The sequence below is a fragment of the Diaporthe citri genome (assembly GCF_014595645.1).
Source record: "Diaporthe citri strain NFHF-8-4 chromosome Unknown scaffold_6, whole genome shotgun sequence".
Taxonomy (NCBI): domain Eukaryota; kingdom Fungi; phylum Ascomycota; class Sordariomycetes; order Diaporthales; family Diaporthaceae; genus Diaporthe; species Diaporthe citri.
In genome coordinates, this window is record NW_025064851.1 from 1,452,632 (window position 1) to 1,470,403 (window position 17,772).

A 17,772-nucleotide genomic window follows, 5' to 3' on the forward strand; every position below is an offset into this window, starting at 1 on the left:
ATACCGCTGATGGTCTTGCGAGACGGCGCGGATTAGGAAGGAGCAAACTGAAGAATGACTAGTTGTCGTGGTAAAGAAACGACCCTGCGTCACTAACATCGACCTCGGAGGGGCATGAAACTTTTAGATTTCAGCCGCCGCTGGGGACCTCGGCAACCAAGCTCACTTCGTCCTCGCGCATAAGGGCGCAGATTATGCCTGCCAACCCAAGCGCAAGTACAGACCACAGCCTGTCTTGGAATGCAAACAAGACGCTGGCACAACTAGGACGTAGAGGCGCAGAAGCTCTTGGTCCAAGGTGACGAAGTGCCTGACCTCACTGGCCTCTGCTTTTTCCATTCTCTCGCGCAGACTGGCAAGAGACGATGCTGGCTTGCAGGTCAACTGCAGAAAGGCACCGAAGCCTGTACCAGGGACATATCCGGGAGCATCATCTGGATAACTGGTTCAGGGGATGGCCAAGCAGGTCCGCCCTGTTGGAGAGTCAGGAATCCGCCGGCCGGAAAAAGTATTGGCTTCGGCGTCTCGATTACCGTGTGCATGCTGCATCTCCCTCGGTTTGAGTCCCAGCAAGAAGAAGATGGCAGAAAGAAAGTCTTGCAACGGGCGGTGCAAGCGGCCAATCAATTAACACGATCGGCCCTTCCCAAAGTGGGGGCTCCAACGAGCAGTGCTAGGTACGAGGGAGACCCTTGACAATGCGGCCCACGTCGTGCCCTCCCCTTGGCCCACTGTAGTGGCATGAGCTGGGAAGGCATTGACGACCAAGACGTCACCCTCCTTGCCTTCCATCATCATACCTCGAAGATGACTGCCGCCCAGGGCCCTAGTCCTGGAGGGCCACGTCAACTTGCACCCACCCAAGGTTTCTGTCAAGGTTTCTCCCAAGGACTCAGCCGCATGTGTCTGCTCGGCTGTGCGGGCTCAAACCTCAACTCACCTTTGCAAAGATCATCATGCGCAGGGGTTTTCATTCTTTCACATACCCATTTCTCTGCGGTCGTGCTACAGTCGTCGTATGTTCCACCGGTCCCTGTACAGTGTCCTAAAAGCAGTTGCCAGCAGCATAAACAACGAATCCGCCGCGATAGAGCCACGACGGACAACGCAGCCCCTCACCTACCTCCCCTTCGCAGGCGTTCCCTTTCCCGGTTTGCCTGGCTCCCCATAGTCAAGGAGGCACAGAACCCACGGGGCCCACAGGGGCATCAACGGTCGCTACGCAGACATGGACGCAAATAGCAACCAAACCAACAATGGAACGGCCACCAACACCGCTTCCGGCAGCAGCAAACCGCCGTCCTGGGTCTGGGTACTCGTCGCCCTCGCCTCAGCCCTAACGATCGGAGTCCTACTCTTCGGCGCGTACCAATTCATCAGAAGGCGCCGGGCCCCAAGACTAGCAGGAGACGCAGAAGGCGACGCGGTCTCAAGGGGAGGAGGCGGCTCGACAAGAGGCTCCCGGCAGCTATGGGCCCGCCGCCGGCGCCGGAGCCGCTCGCAGCCGGGGGCGTCGCGCTGGGGCTGGGTGTACCCGCACCACACCAACCGGGCCTCGACGCAGTCCTCCGAGGGCCTCAACGAGCTGGGCGAGGCGCCGCCGCCGTACAACGAGGACGACCTCGAGCCCTGCCTCAGCGTCGACATGGCCGAGGTGCATGCCCTCGGCCTAGGCGAGGGGCCGTCTCGGGTGGCCTCGCGGCAGGACCGCGAGTCGCTCGTGGGGGGCGCCGGCCCGGGGCAGCTGCTGGGTCACCCTGAGCCGCCGGCGTATGACTTTGCTGTGCATCTGGGGTCGACTACGTTGGTTCAGCAGCCGGCGCCGGCAGTGGTGTCGGAATCGAGGGTTACTTGAGGGGGAAGCAGGAAACGCGATGGGTTTCCTTGACGGTGCGACTGGGTTTTGACATTATCAGCATAACATGGGAGGTTAAGGCGTCTGACCTCGAAACATGTTCTTCGGGACGTTCCCGGGTGGAGGAATACAGATACCCAATATGAATATAAGGCATCGACACCGGGTCACCTCTCGCACTTACGCGTATTCAAGAAGCAAATTTTATCGCGAGTGATGTATGTTTGATCACGATCCCGAGCAGAAAGGAGTTGTGGGAGCAAGCAGGGGACCAGCATCTTGCCTTGCACATACTAAGTTTTCTACGTAAGCTTGGATCTTCCCTCTTTCTTGTTTACATTATCAGCATCTTGGAATTGCCCTTCGAAGAGGACTAGTGGTCCGATAAAACATCAACAAACGTCATTGGCAGCAAAGGAATGGATTAGCAGAGGCTACCAAATCTCGCCATATTTTTTTCCAACCCGTTTACTTGCCTCTGATGATGACCCCACACAAGGCCGTGCATTAGAGCCTCAGCCACATCAGGCCTCTCACGACCTTCCGGTCCGGACCCCCTAACTCACCGACGCCCCGAAGCTCGCTTCGACCCCGGCTCAGTGGCCTCGACCTTTCGGTAAGGGACCCGACTGGTCTTCCTGGCCGATGTCGTTGATGTCACATTGATGCCCAGGCCCCTTGGGGGACGGACTGGACCTGGGGTCTGGTTCGGGCTCGGCAAAGCGGCGGTGGCCTGCACCGCCGGCCGAAGGTCCGGACTCGGCGACGTCGTTCACAAGCTTCTGGATTTTGGAGTCGAGTGTCAGCATGTCTCATCCGTTAAACACTAGGGCATGAGAGACATGACTATGTATACCCGGAAGTGAAGCTTCGACGGTACTCATGGCCAAGGGAGGTAGGAGGATGAACTGGGAGAAGCGCATTGATGGTTGTTGTATAGAAAGTTGACAGTAGAATTTGATTCTGATGATGATTGAGATCCAATGTAATACCTGGTTTAGAATACAAACCTATAGTCGCGTGGGTGGGTGGTAAGATTTATATAGCCCAAGTCCTAGAGGGCTTTCTATGTCGGAATATGTGAGAGCATAGCACCTTCTTTATTCAAGTTCATGGGGTAACAGATTCCGTGGTCTTTAAAAAGCCTACCTGCATTGGGCAGATCTCTAACATATGTATTATCAGTGCACAAAACTTAGTATCCCAACATAACGCCACCTTAAGGTCTCTTCAAGACTAGGGATACAGTTGTGAATGTGTTGGGTGAGAAGTGCAGCACCCGAGGTGTATGTACGAAGTAGGATACTCGTCAATCAGGCCATGGCGTCATGAGATTCTTCCCACCTTGTAGAACCTCCCACAGCGAGGGTTCATCGGTGGCTTCTTGGGGTAACTTCAACGAGATCCCAGTTACTGCAAATGGCTCAGAAATCGCCATGGGGTTGCGGTGAGGCATGTTAAAAATTCAGGATGGGGGAACTTCCGTTTGGGCAAAGATTCAGTTCAAGGCGAGAAGGTCACTAGACACAATTTTGTTACCCTTGGGAAAAAGAAATGTAATTGGACCTTATCAATTAAGAGGCCACATGCTCTAGATATGTATAAGACCAGCGTCTCTCGACTCAATCACGATTTACAGTCTGCCGTCGAAGTACTTCTGGGTTGAAATTGTTCCTGTCGAATGTCATTCACCCATCTGCATTTCGACCTCGGATCACGTCTCAAGAGCCTTACACAACAACATGATACACGCGGATCAATCAAACGTCGACGTCCGTTGTGAGGTTGTAGCGGTACTGTGGGAGGGTGTTGGGGGGGGGGGGTGGTTCGATAAATGTTGGAAACCAATAATCGTAAAGTACTGGAGAGGAGTATTCTGAGTTGTTTGCAGGCGGCATGGAGCATCCTTGTTCCGCGTAAGCTTCCCAAGACGGCTGGGCGGGTCATTCCCGTCTGACCACCAACCACTCAAACTAATAAAAGCTATTTAGTCTCACTAGGAGAGGTTCGTTCATTGCGCCTTTCCATGCAGGCTGTTGTTGGCTGGCAAACCAAGCGAATGCCCAGAGACGGCATGTCAAAAGAGTTGATCTGCCCGAGACACTCAATCCTCACGGATCGGTATCACCTGCTGTGTCTAACGCCACGTTGGGTTTCCCAGGAGGATCAGCCGATCTTTAGCCTTGTCCATACTTGAGCATCAAATCGTAAAGATGATGAGTTCTTGGCATGATTCCGTGTCTTACTTGACGATATGCCTTATTCACCGTCCTACCGAGCCCCCAATGTCACCTTTGATGCAAAATATGTGGGGGCCGAATTTGGACCATTCAAATTTGGATGTTACGTCTCAGGAGTGAGACAAAATGTATACTACTTCTTTGAGAAAGCTTATAGCGTTATGCCTAAATGGTAAGATGCAAGTTGTAGGAGGAACTCATCATTCATACTTAAGTATCTAGTAAAACAGATGTAATTTCTAGGCCCGCTCTAAGCCCAGTGAAGAACGGACAGCTGGTCCTCGGAAGGAACCTTCACGAACATGTGGCATCAAAAGAGGCAACACCTTCGAGGCAAGTCAGAGGCACAGCAGCCTGCATCCAACGGGAAAGTGGGAGACGACCCGCCGGAGGATCGCCGAGGGATGGGTTGCTGACTTCAAAAATGGTGAAGATCATCTTCTCTAGAGCTTTGAAAACGACATGTGTGGAGATAGCACACAGCCCCCACCAGCCAAGTAATGTGTGACCCCCAAATTGAGCCTGCACAAGAAAACACCTTCCATTTATGACCAACTGTCTGTGCCTTGAGTTTTACTCCATGTCATTACGAGGCTTTTGGATGGTCCAATCCAGAATATGATAGGCTGAATGACAATTACAACCAATGTCTCTTCAAGTTGGGGGATGATTGACATGCAATTCCGTGTGGGCTGCTTCAGAATGGGTTAGAGTCTGTATGCTCTGCTGATCCTCCCACTGCAGTCAGCTCGCCTGCATGCTCATATGCCCGTGCCGCAGCCTGACGACTGATCTCCGTCAACATTCGGTGGAGGTTGAAACCTCATAGCAGTTTTGGTCACATGAAGAGTGTCAATTTTGGGGGCTATTCTTACATTGTCGGGGGCCAAACTTCTTCCCACCCTGTTCTAGGGTGTGGCAACCAGGGAACAAAATGGATTCCCAATCAATAAGTAAGCCATGGAGGAGCAGATGAGTGGTTCGGCTACACCACTCTTTCCACTCTCTCCTCCCTGTCCCCTGCAGCCCTAAACTTGCTTGCAAACGTTTCATCCTAGGGGCTTCTTCCGTCTCGAGGTTCTTATGCTCTGCACGCCACTGCTAACCGACTCTGTTCTTGCCCAAAGATGACACAATTCGACTGGTCATGGCCCGAGGAAATCCTCAACGGGCCGGCTTGTCCATCACCAGACGGAAATTACAACTTCGATTTCCGACCGCCTCACAACGTCGCAGCTTATGTTCTGATCACCATTTGCGCCGCCCTTACCGCAGTGGCGGCGTCGTTGCGCGCGTACTCGCGGCTCAGGGTCACTAAGAGAGTTTATCTTGAAGACTGTACGTGCTAATCACCGGCCCCTACTCTCACCGCTTCACTGACCAAGGAACATGGACTCCAGATCTAGCCCTGTTTTCTCTCGTGAGTTTTGAACCATCCACTCGTATCGCAACAATGGTCCGCTTATCAATATGTAGGCGCCTTACATTTGCTTCCTATGGGCCCTCATCTCGTACATTCGAGGAGGTGGCCTATACGTCCACCAGTGGAACATCAGAGCTGGGAACATGCTTGATCTGGCTGTGGTATGTCTGACTACACCCTGAACAACCCCAAATAGCTGGGAATCTCTTTTAAATTCTTTATTCTAATCCTGCCATGCGACTGCCATGCAGTACTTAATGTTCTTCTCCATTATTGATCCTGTATATGTTATTCCGGCCAAAGCAGCCATCTTGTGGGAATGGAAGCGTATATTCGTGCCACGGGGTACTCGAAACACCTTCTACTGGACGACTTGGTTCCTCATATCTCTCAACAGCCTGTTCTACTTTGTTGGAACATTCTTCATTATTTTCGCCAACAACCCTGTGCAGAAGTCCTGGAATGTCTTGTTGCCCGGCTCGACCCCTTTTAGCCGCAAAGACCTCGACGTCGTGGCGACAGGAATCAATCTCGCCGTAGACGTCACGATATTCATGCTGCCGCAGCGCGTCATCTGGACTCTGCAGATGGCAAAATCACGCAAGATCGGTTTATCCTTCATGTTCTCCCTTGGGTTGCTGTTCGTATCCCGTTCCCTTCCTTAAGAGGTTATTTACAGACATACTAACGTTTGCGCAGGTCTTTAGCCTGCGCTTCCGGCCGTCTCTACGCGACTGCTAAAACGATATATCCCTGGCCCACCATCGGAGACACCTCGTACACCATCTCAGATCTATGGCTGTGGTATCTCGCCGAGATCACTTCCGTCAACCTCGTCATGAGCGCACCGTCCGTCCCTCGCGCCTTTGCCGAGCATACATTCCTCGGCAGGCTCCTCGCCTCCATCAAAACCTGGAGTAGCGTGTGGTCATCCAAGAGCCGCAGCGCAATATCCAAGACGTGGCCACGTACCATTGGAAACCTGCCCATCAACAACGGACACCGCCTCGGGGACGAAGATACTCGGCCCATGGGTCTGGCCGACCTCGAGCTCATGCAAGCTGCGAAGAAAGGAGGCACGTTCACCACTACCACCGACTCCTCAAACCCGGCCACCATAATGAGAACAATTGAAGTGGACCAAGAGCAGGAATCAATTTCCAGATCGTCGGATCCCAATCGCCAACGCCAGCACCCGTGGATGGATGTGTGACTCGTGGAATGATCGGTATTCTAAGCTAGGTATGTAACAGGAGGTGCGAATGGGTGATAGCGATAAGAGCCAGGATAAAGGGCAGAAATGTAATTGATATCACTATGGGCTAGGTTCGATGTCGTGTCCCGAGCCCCTACTCGGGTTGAGTAGCCCATCTGCCTACGTCGTTATTTGCTATCACTTTGAATTACAGTTGAAGAACATGGAAATTTCTGCTTGGGTATAAGACAACTAGCTGTGGAATCAGACCTGCGTTGTCTTACCACTGGACAGAGAGTATGTGACAGTTTTGGCAGCGAAGTTCCACTCAATCTAGTTACACCCACGTATTCTTGCAGTGATGGCTGTTCCGGTATTCGGTGGATTGGCCAGGTTCCATCATAACGCCGGATCGGGATGCCATTTCCCCAAGGGCATTTTAAATTCGGCCAACAAATTCGAAACAGAGATTCTCTTGGTATGTACGATTGGTAATAAGTCTTGCCATGCTGGCCAGGCCGAAGTACATCTTTTGCATCACGGAACATTTGAGTGATATAACATACCATCCCGACAAACGTCCGAAGAGCTGGGTACAGATCCGTCAGTACCGAACTTTTTACACTGACCTGAGATTCGGCAGAGGGCTGAAAGGTTGCAAGATGCATGCAATATCCGGATACAGAGACATGATTCAGTACGGCACTGACGGCCAGATTTTTCAGTTGGGGGAAGAGGGGTGGGAATAGTGTGGATCATCCATCTGCACACGTTTGTGAGTAATCACATCCCGACAAAAGTACCTGTGCGGAACCCGGCCCAAGTCACCAACAGATGCTTTATCATAAGCTGACACTGACCGGTCACATTTGGAATGGATTTGCCCAGGTAGCATCCAGACTCGTATAATATTAAGCAATCCAATAAGAGTCTCACAAGCAGCGAAGCTGTGAACCTTGAGGATTCGGTCATGCAAATGACATCTCATTTGAATGTACTACGCGTAATGTGTGTTACAGGCTGATCAGGCTGAGGCTCATTCCTTCCTCGTAATCTTTTGTACCATGTCACACAGTACTGCCGCAACTCCCTTTTGCGTTAGCTTTGGTTCCTCTACTCAGGCTGGGAACGCACATGCCTCGTTGGTGACTGCGATTGTGCAGGTTGGACACAGCCTGCAGATTTTCTCCCCTTTGTTGTTACCAGACCCCACTTACCAGAGAGTCTCAGGGTCTCTGGTCTATCCTCTGAGTGAAGTTAAAAGCCTTCTTCAGCGAAGGTCTACCAACACATCTTTTCCAACTTGGACCTTCCGCACGACTTTACACTGCCACCTTCTGAAAATAGTTTGATCGTCTACAGAGACAAACTTAAAGACACATACTCCATAAAGGGAGTCACCGCACAGAGACACAGGATGGCAACTATCACTGAGCATGACGTTTCCTACGGAAGCGGTGAAAAGTCCATTCACTATCATGCTGCCGGCCCGGCCACCGGAAACATCATCATTCTCCTCCACGGCTGGCCTGCTATCGGTCTGACATGGATTCATCAGCTTCAGTCATTCGCATCTCTGGGGTTTCGCGTCATTGCCCCAGATATGCCTGGATGGGGCAAATCAACGGCTCGCCGCATCACCTCTGACTATTCCCAAGAAGCCCTTGTTGAGGGTATGCTCGCCTTGCTTTCTGACACAGGCCGCTCCGCTGCTGTCTGGGTGGGCCACGATTGGGGCGCCGCTGTGGCGTCCTCAGTGGCTCGTCAGCACCCCGACGTAGTGCAGGCCCTCGTGCTGCTCTGCATCCCGTATCAGTCAGCTGAGCTAGGCCTGGATCAACTGGTTTCCCTAGTCGATCGCAAGGTTTATCCAGAGGATGAATACCCCTTCGGGCAGTGGGACTACATGGCCGCTTATGAGGAGTCCTTGGAAAAGCCTGTCGCCTCGTACGAGGCCAATATCCATGGCCTCCTGAAACTCCTCTGGGCGCGTCCATCGGTTGGTCAGTACAATGCTGCTGATTCCTCCAAGCCGGCGTTCACTGCTACCATACGCAAGAATGGCGGGTTGTTTGGCGGAAATCCCGCGCCCCCGGCTGAGACGCTTCCGGCCACACTGCTAAACGACGAGATCTTCAACAATTTTGTTAGATTAACAGAGGAAACTGGCATATGGGCTGGGACAGCTTATTATTGCAACCATAAGGCGAATGCAGCATATAACAGCAAGGCGCCGAATGGTGGCAACCTTGGCGCAGACAAGCCGGTGCTTTTTATACACGCCAAATTCGATTACATCTGCCCTACCCTTACGACACGGCTAGCTGAACCGATGCGCGAGGCGTGTGGGAACCTGTCAGAGGTGGCTATCGAAGCAGGTCACAATGTGCAATGTGAGAAACCCCACGAGGTCAATGCTGCGGTTGTGGAATTCCTTGTGCAGAAAGTCTCACAATGCTGGCCTGTGCCGGCTGAGACGGGACATGACGTGGAGACGGCTTGAAGCTTCGGAGGGCTCGTCTTTTTTTCAGCCCCCTACTGGTTTGCTCGGATAGTCAATAGGAGACTTAACTTCAGAGCGCTCAAAATGTATGCAGGTGCTAACAATGTCATATTTGATCTCTTTATTTCACGAGTCATTATGATCAGGAATATTCACTTTGAAATGAAATTTGGCAAAATGTAACGGTTCATCCGGGTTCTCTTCATCAGGGGTTAGAGCTACCCCAAGGACTGGGAGAAAAGAATGGGATGAATATTTGGACTTGGAATAGACCTTATTCAGGGTAGGATGTGAGCATGGTTGGGGCAGCTGTCAGAATATGAGTCAACTTCTGGCAGATCCCAACTCTCATCTACAAAGTGTCATGAGTCTATTAACATCGTCATTATTCTCACGTTCAACTACTTGTTCGGTACCAGTTCCCCTTCCCAAGAATCCCTGTTGGTTCCTAGGCGATGGCTCTTCAGAAGGCATGCCGACTCCGCCACAGCTTCGACTTTGGAGAATTTTGCCCCCGGGCAGTTCTGTGGCCAGTCCGATCGGGGGAAGAAATTACCAGCAGGCGTTGTCCACAGATCTTCGCTATACAGTCAGGAGTCGGTATCGTGTCGCGAGTCCCGCCAGAGCCAGCGCGAGGGCCTCCCTGGCCTAACGAACGTGTCCACCCAATATTTGGGGTCGGTGAGCACAGCAAGGAGAGTTTGCAAATACGTGGAACAACATTACCATGTTGCATTTTAAGCGACCAGATTTCGAGACCTGTATTTAAGATAAATGTCATAGAACCGGTTAGTCTATCTTCTGAATTCCAATGATGATGAGTTGTGTGGTATGATCCACGCCATTTTTCTACGTGGTATTGTTGAATCAAATCCAGCAACTCCTCAGTGCACCTAGCTTAGCCCTGGGCGAAACTGATCGATGCTCACGGTGCACCCTTCACAATAATCTTGCCCCTTGCCCTTCCTGTCCTGAGTTTCTCATACGCCTTCGGCGCATCCTCAAACTCGAAAACCTCATCCACCACGACCTTAATCTTGCCGGCTGCGATCCACTCGCCGAGACGGGCGAGGTCCTCGTGCTTGTTCTTTGCGACCGCCAACGAGAACTTTCTGGATCCGCCACCGAGAAATGATGGAAGCATCATGCGCGACGTCATGAGCTTCATGTCAGCCATCGACATGCCCGCGCCAACCTGCACGAACTGGCCGCTCGGTTTGAGGAACTCGCCGCAGGCCGAGTACAGGTCCCTGGGAGAGGAACCCACATTGTCGACGACGAGGTCGAACACCTGGCCCTTGGCTTTCAGCGTGCCGACCAGGTCGCCCTCTGTGTAGTCCAGCACCTCGTCCGCCCCGAGGCTCCTGCACAGCTCGACATTCTGTGCGGAGCACGACGCAGTGACGTGGCAGCCCAGGAGCTTGGCGATCTGGATCCCAAACGTGCCCGTGCCACCGCTGCCGCCGTTGATGAAGACGCGGAACGGAGAGGCGCCGCCCGGAAGAAGAGAGGCCACCCGGGACGTGGGGCACGATGCTGGTGAATGCCGCCAGGCCGACCGAGCCCACGCCGCTCGCGTGCTCGAGGCTCACGCCGGCGGGAAGGCTGGCGCACCCGGACGACTTGGCGACGATGTACTCGCCGAGCGCGCCGAAGCGTCCCGGGTCGAGGCGCCCGAAAACCGAGTCCCCGACCTTGGGTTGGGAACTCGACCGAAGGGCCGTGGGCGACGACGGTGCCCGCGAAGTCCATCGCGGGGCTGGCCGGCACGGAGATCATAGCGCGAGACATGGCGTAGGGAAGCTCGGCTATCTTGTAGTCGATGGGGTTGAGGCCGGCCGCCCGCACTCGGACCAACAGCTCATCTTTCGACAGGCTGGGCGGCGACTGTGGGCGGGGGTGAGCTGCTGTGGCTGAAAGGGCCAAGTTCTTGTGTAGGCCACCTGATGCACTGGAGTAGAGCCATGCTCGCATTGCTTTCGCCGGCGCTGAGGCCATGTTGGGTGGAAGACAGCAGTAAATTCGTGACTGGAAGCTGTGTGGATGACCGTGAAAGTTGAAATTGACGTGAGGGGCCACTATTAGATCTGATTGAAGCTGCTATCGAAGTATAAGCAGTCAGGATGACGATATCCATCTAACATTGCGGAAGACGGGACACAAAAAGAAAAAGGAACAGAATAAATAGACCTGACTTAGGCAATGTGACGGACAGAAACTGTCCCGAGATCTGGCGTGCAGAAGCCGTCTTACTGGTCCCGCAAATTCATGCAGAAGCCGTTGGTCCCTAGCCGCAATCCTTACGCTTACATTTCTAGGTCAGTATGAGTTATCAAACGTTAATCTTTCCTTTTTAGTGGCCCGGCTGGTCACATGCGAGAGCAGAGACCCTGTTGGATTGAGGCACAGCATCCTTGCCGAACTCAGCATTCACCGTTGGATAATTGTTGAAAGCTTCCGAGGTTCTGAAGTGGAACTTTCGGCCAATTCATTACTGCACTCATTACTGTTCCACTGTTGAACCAGAACTACAGGAACAAATAGGCATGCAAGCATTGTTGAAGATGCATGATGCTCTGATGACTTTGAAATGCAGGCTCTCTATCCTCGAGCGAGTGAATGGCTGTCCGTTCTCGTTCATCGACCACGCCGTTGATTTGGTGCGTCGTTCATGGCTACACCTCCATCGCTTCCCCTGTTCTCCTTCTTGCTGCCGCCACCACAACAGAAGAGGCCGCCACAGGCATATTTGACCATCATGCACGGGCAGCAGAGGAACCAGGCCCAGAAGCACTGACAACCGCGTCCCATTTTCCTTGCAAGACAATAAACCTTGTGTTAGTTATACATGGCTGAAGTGGGGTCTAGACACGCACCTTGTTTGAGGAGTCGGATAGGACACGTAGCCTAACGATTGTATCGAGAAGAGTAGATGAATAAGACGTCGAGGCCGTAACCTTGTGAGTTCTCAAAAATACTGGGCTTCTTAAGAGCACTTTCTTTAAAGAAATATGGGCCGTCTTACCAGAGTGCCATCAAGAAAACGCGAATCTGTCTATCGGGTGCCGAAAGAAGCGAGAAGTGGCCTCCCAGCAAACATCTGTTCTGCCACACTAAGCGTAGGACCACCTCCAAAGCACAGAAGAAGGGGCACAACCACCAATGAATCACGACTATATCATCCATCGTATCGGAATAAGAGATCAGTGTCCGTTTGTACAGGCCTGAATGTGGATATCTGTTGCACCAGAGTCCACAACTTCACACAAGCAAGTTTCATACGACCTGTGTGCAACTTGGTGATGTACATCTCTGTCGCACTCGAGTACACAAAGGCGACGCAAACACGTCGGAAACACCTCATGTGCAACATGGGGATAACACTCAGTTTGCGCCGGTGCGTAAGGTAGACTGAAGACGAGTTCACGCGGCCTTGGAGAGCGGGGCGGGTAGTAATAGGTTCGAAATATCGATGAGTAATTACATGATACGTACAACGGGATCTATCATCCCTTCGAGTGTTATTTTCATTGAGGTTCAAGGCTATCTGTACCACGCACCCCAAAAAGTTTCCATAGGAGTATGGCATCTCCATCTCGTTATTTTGCTCGTAGATTTGTGTAATTACCGCAGTTCTTTAAATATAATTGTGTTTTTTGTCTATGTTGCTTTCAACTTCGAAGATCATGTTTTGAATGAGCAGAATAATCTGCAAAGCTCCATTCAAATCTGGCAGATTTGGGCCTCGTACGTCCATGAAGCCAGGTTCCAGCAGGAAGTCAGAAACAAAAGACTGCCCAGTACTATGAAACTCCTCAGTTGGTGGTCGTTTCGTGCGCAAGCGGTTAACCCCAGTCACTTGCACGGTCATGGACGTTTGCGTAAGATATATTACTCCATGCGAAGCACGCCATCTCGGTACCGGTATTTGACAATCCTTTCCTGTGATTCTTCTTGGCTAACCTCATTCTTACTGTCATCTCTGCCCGATGCTTGATGCGTCTCTGTGGGTGCGGACTTGGTGTGTATGGGTAATTTACCGTCTCTCTGTTGAGCTTTGGTCAGCAGTATAAACACAAGTCACGACCGTACAAAGCTTACCCATAGAGGAAATGGTGTGAATTTGTACTCTTCTCCTCCCAGAGTCAAAGTACCTTCAAACGGGTGAAGCATCACGAGACCTCTGGGGGTGTTTATGTACATGTTTCCCGTAACGGGAAACCATGTGAGGTTGTCCAGAATATGCCTGATATTCCCCACATCGATAAGCAGTCTCTTTAGAAGAACGAGGAGTTCCAGCCAGGCGGTGAGAAATTCCTTATCACGTTCGACCTTGCATTCGTACCCATGTCTACTCAATGTCGCGCGCACACCGGCCTCGCGCATCTCTTTGACGTGGTCTACAAAATCCTTGTTGTCTGGGGTAACCTCGATACCGCCGTCACACGTGAGGGAATATTCGGCCACCTCGTACAGAATCCACAGTCGTGGTTTGAAGGGCGGGTAGTTCCACATGAAACCGCAATTGCGAATGATCGCTGGCATGGTCTCCAGACCTCGCAGGAAGTAGACCTCTTCAGTGTTGCTCCGGGGATCCTGAGGAAGGCATGTCCAGTCGACCCAGACAAATGACCAAGACTGTAGCCCAAGTTCCATCTTTACAAGCTGTAGGTACTCTCCCCCGGGATCTGGGTCGTTCTTAGACTGCCAGAAGTGGCTGACGAAGAAGCACTCGGTCCTTGTGACAAAGCCATGGGAAGCAGGAAGCAGGATGTAATCATCCAACCGATCCCTGCTCCACTTGGTCATGGTTTTCTGTGACAGAAATGCCTCTCTGCGTTGGAAAAACCAGAACATGCCAGTGAGTGTACCCATTGATCCTGAATTAACCAGGAAATCGTCCAGATCGGTGTAACTGCCCAAGAAGTCCTCTGCCATCGCATGCGTGGCTTTTTTGGGTGGATACCACGCCTCCACGCTGCGGCGTACAAGTGACTTCCATGCCACGGAAGAGTTGTCGGAAGAGGCCACTTCAGAAGGTGCCATTTCAGAAGATGCCATCGTAGCTGCGGTTCGCCGTGGATTGAATGATAAGATGATCTCAGGCTGTGTGCTGGATTGGACTGACACTGTCGCTGACGGAGCAACAATCCCGCACGTGTACAGACTCACCAGATTTTCAAAAGAGTAAGAAGCGAGGTATTGGGATTCCGTAAGGAAGAGCGGGGACAGATGCCAAAATAGGGATTATTAAGGGCTGTGGGCCTTGTATTTGAGCTGACCGTTGCAGGCGCAGCACGGAGGAACCGAAAAATGCCTTGTAGTTCCCATGTCACAAAAGTGCCAATTCGTCAACATGCATTAGTTCATGCGCAGTATTTGAATGTTTGCGATGCGTTCAGCCCATCATAGGACTGCACGTATGCAGATGAGCAGCCGCACAGCTGACATGCAGATATCGTGTCCTTGGACGCTCAGCCTGCTTAAGGTAATCAAGCCAAAAGCTCTCCCAATTTTGAGAGGTGGTGTGCTTATTGAGTCGTACTCACAGCCTGTCCCAGCTGGGTCAAATGCACTGTTGCAATTTAGAATCCGTTACATCGAGCGTTGCTGTCGTTGTGGCATTTGTGAACAACGCCCACCACCGTACCTCCCCTCCCCAAAGATTGGGCATCCAAAGGCATCAAAAAGAGAACATGGAGAAAAAAGGAGATGAAGTTTACAGTGCTTGCTTTCCTTGACTATCCCTCGAAGGGTGTGACAGTGGGGTCGAACTGAGCAACCAAGCTACCATAATCGTCGCTAAGGTGATTCGAAAGTCACCCGCCTTTGCCGTTGCGCCAAAGTGATGCTTCATGGGAGGTGAGATTCGGACGAATGCGTAGGCTTATGTATCTCCTTGTGGAGCCAGAGGCTTGATGGGTTGTTTGTAAAGATCGGTGGCCAACCCTACGCGTTTACCAGCAGAGACATCCGCTCTCGTCATGGGTCAACAATCAACTCAAGAGGGTCCGCAAACAATGATCACGTATGGCTGGAACTGATAATCGAGGCTGTAACTCTTATTCTCAGCGAATAGGACAGAGGCGTCCTTAGCTCCATCACTGCATTCATGGCCCAGGAAGGACAAGGGAACCGACCACAGGATGTCGGAGCAAGGCCATGGCAGACAGAGGTCGAAAATACGGAGATAGGTAGATGTGTACAGCCTTCGACTCACCACGGCTCCACACTTCATGTTGCTAAGAACGTCATGAGCAACAGGCGGCAGAATGGTAACGGATAGTGGACTTGCTGCTCCTTACACGAAGAGGAGGAGAGGCCAGAAGGAAGCTAGGCAAAGTATGTTCTGGACTGGGAGACCCCATATTAAGCGGCTGTAGGTCATTCAAATACCTGAGATTTTGAAGTCTACAGTTTTCATGGTCATAATAAATAGCCTTGCGATCAATCCGAGACGGGCGACAAAGAGTTTGGCAGTGGGTGGTGAACAGTGGTCTGCGTGACGGGTTCGACGACAGCGACAGCCGCCCTGAACTCTTCGAATGAATGAGATGCTCTGGGCTTTCGAGATTGATGTCTCGCTGCCCGTGGTCGAAAACGCGATTTTTGAGGTGTGGAAATCATAACCCACTACCTAGCATCCTGATCAACGTGTCGTTGAGGCATGATGTGCTGGACTTGTGTGTAAAAGCAGCCTCGGCCTGGCCCGACAGGACGGAGTGTGATAAGCACCAGCGGCCTGTGTAACATTGGGGCCCCCCTGTCCGGGCTGGCGAACAGCAGTCGGCTCATGTGAAGATGGATCTCGAGGAGCAGTTGACATGCTTGATTCGTGCTCCACAACCTCTAGCATGAATAACGTAGTCGATTGCTGACCGCGCATCCCGGCGCAGCTTGGCAAACAGATGAGTACACTAGGGGTCAAAGAGAGGCGGCAGTTTGGAACTCGTGGAACATTTGGGTGTTCCAGAACTTCTGAAAACACCCGTTAGGGACTTGGAGTGTCGAGGATTGTCGGTTGTCTGAGCGGTTGAGGGCAGGCAGCTGGAGGTGTGTTGTTGGCTCGTTGTGGGGCTGCCCCGGACTCGAGGCCCGAGAGAGTGTCCACGGCAGCTGGTTTAGGGGCTAGGCAGGGGCGGACGGCGCTAGGCCAGGATGAGTAGCACATGGTGTGTCGGAGCCTCGGCCTAGCGCCCTGTCTGTGGACGTTCACATGCCCGTTGCGACGAACAATCGGGCTCCAGGCATGCGGTCATCAGCCATTATAGCCCGTCCCAGCTGCCGAATCCTCGTTGTTATAAGTTCCGCATAGGATCGCGCACCTTTTCTAGAATCTTTTGTCGCTTTCCATTTCTCCCGCTTTCCGACACACACCTGCTGATACTCCGATTCATCGCTCGCAATCACCAGGCAGACACCAGACACCACCGCAACAATGTCGCTCACGAACGGTACGTGTGACCCAAGCACACCGTGTGGTGTTCGGGTGGAGGAACTCGTTTGGCTGACTGGCTGACTCTGGCGACAGACAAGTTCCCCTCCTCAGCCGCCTTCGAGGCCATCAACGAGGCACTCAACGCCAGCGAAGCCGACAAGAAGGACGCCATCAAGCAGGGCAACGGCATCTACGCCTTCACGCTCAAGAACGCTGCCGGCGAGACAGACAGCTGGCACATCGACCTGAAGAACGAGGGCAAGGTCAACAAGGGCGTTGGAGAGAAGGCCGATGGTAAGTCATGCTACGTATAATCGCAGAAGGGGTGCACAGCTACTGACGCGACTCGGCTCACAAGTCACACTCTCCCTGTCCGACGCCGACTTTGGCAACCTCGTCGCCGGCAAGGGCAACGCCCAGAGGTTATTCATGGCCGGGAAGCTCAAGATCAAGGGCAACGTCATGAAGGCGACCAAGCTGGACCCCATCCTGAAGAAGGCGCAAACCAAGGCCAAGCTGTAGAGACTGAGGTTCGGGATGCGTTACGACGGAGTCTGGACGGATTGGGGCGGCCGCCCGCGGGACATCCCCCGACCCCTGATGGCTGGCCGCGGCTGGGAGCGGACGGACGGTGTCTTTATTACTGGTATGGAGAATGTACATTACAGATGGCTGGACAAACGCTGCAGCACGAGATCTTTGGATGTCATGCCATTAGACTAAAATTCAGCAGTATCGATTTGTGCCTGTTCTCATGGCTGAATGTAACGACTATGCGCCTCCAAGTCACTACCCCCACGTCTTTACATGTTGTAATTATGCTGGCCGGCCGTCACTTGCCTGCGATGCAATGCACGAAGCTGGAACCCCGTGTAAGGCTCCTCATAAAAGTTCCCACAGGAACGGGAACGTTTTCTGCTCTCTCAGGTGCATGTGATGGATCAGTCATCGAAGCGCTATCCATCGCAGCAGAGAAAGGGATCTAGGAGCGTGGCAAGTCCTTTCGCCCAGCTGGTGGCCAGCTGCATCAGGCTGGCAGACCGCATCCGGCCGCCCAGCTCTAAATTTTCGGAGCTGCATGTACCCTGGTACCCCAGGTACTGCGGTACCACTGCTCG

At 52.5% G+C, this 17,772-nt stretch overlaps 6 protein-coding genes across 6 annotated transcripts; 4 read left to right on the top strand and 2 right to left on the bottom strand.

Moving 5' to 3' along the window:
* Window positions 1-1,228: 1,228 nt before the first annotated feature.
* On the top strand, window positions 1,229-1,855 carry INS49_012418 (uncharacterized protein; the record flags this gene model as incomplete). The annotated part of the gene is made up of 1 exon (XM_043173121.1): window positions 1,229-1,855. One exon carries the CDS (start codon window positions 1,229-1,231, stop codon window positions 1,853-1,855), a length of 627 nt encoding a protein of 208 aa, XP_043022418.1.
* Window positions 1,856-5,222: 3,367 nt separating this feature from the next.
* INS49_012419 (uncharacterized protein) lies at window positions 5,223-6,731 on the top strand (the record flags this gene model as incomplete). Its single annotated transcript, XM_043173122.1, has 5 exons — window positions 5,223-5,433; window positions 5,496-5,515; window positions 5,572-5,679; window positions 5,770-6,158; window positions 6,218-6,731. 5 exons carry the CDS (start codon window positions 5,223-5,225, stop codon window positions 6,729-6,731), a joined length of 1,242 nt encoding a protein of 413 aa, XP_043022419.1.
* A 1,399-nt stretch (window positions 6,732-8,130) lies between these two features.
* Window positions 8,131-9,216, top strand: INS49_012420 (uncharacterized protein; the record flags this gene model as incomplete). Its single annotated transcript, XM_043173123.1, has 1 exon — window positions 8,131-9,216. The coding sequence occupies one exon, from the start codon at window positions 8,131-8,133 to the stop codon at window positions 9,214-9,216; it is 1,086 nt and encodes a 361-aa protein (XP_043022420.1).
* Window positions 9,217-10,141: 925 nt separating this feature from the next.
* Window positions 10,142-11,214, bottom strand: INS49_012421 (uncharacterized protein; the record flags this gene model as incomplete). The annotated part of the gene is made up of 2 exons (XM_043173124.1): window positions 10,142-10,752; window positions 10,911-11,214. The coding sequence occupies 2 exons, from the start codon at window positions 11,212-11,214 to the stop codon at window positions 10,142-10,144; spliced, it is 915 nt and encodes a 304-aa protein (XP_043022421.1).
* Window positions 11,215-13,107: 1,893 nt separating this feature from the next.
* Window positions 13,108-14,277, bottom strand: INS49_012422 (uncharacterized protein; the record flags this gene model as incomplete). Its single annotated transcript, XM_043173125.1, has 2 exons — window positions 13,108-13,263; window positions 13,318-14,277. The coding sequence occupies 2 exons, from the start codon at window positions 14,275-14,277 to the stop codon at window positions 13,108-13,110; spliced, it is 1,116 nt and encodes a 371-aa protein (XP_043022422.1).
* A 2,377-nt stretch (window positions 14,278-16,654) lies between these two features.
* INS49_012423 (uncharacterized protein) lies at window positions 16,655-17,176 on the top strand (the record flags this gene model as incomplete). Its single annotated transcript, XM_043173126.1, has 3 exons — window positions 16,655-16,670; window positions 16,748-16,948; window positions 17,013-17,176. 3 exons carry the CDS (start codon window positions 16,655-16,657, stop codon window positions 17,174-17,176), a joined length of 381 nt encoding a protein of 126 aa, XP_043022423.1.
* Window positions 17,177-17,772: the final 596 nt, after the last annotated feature.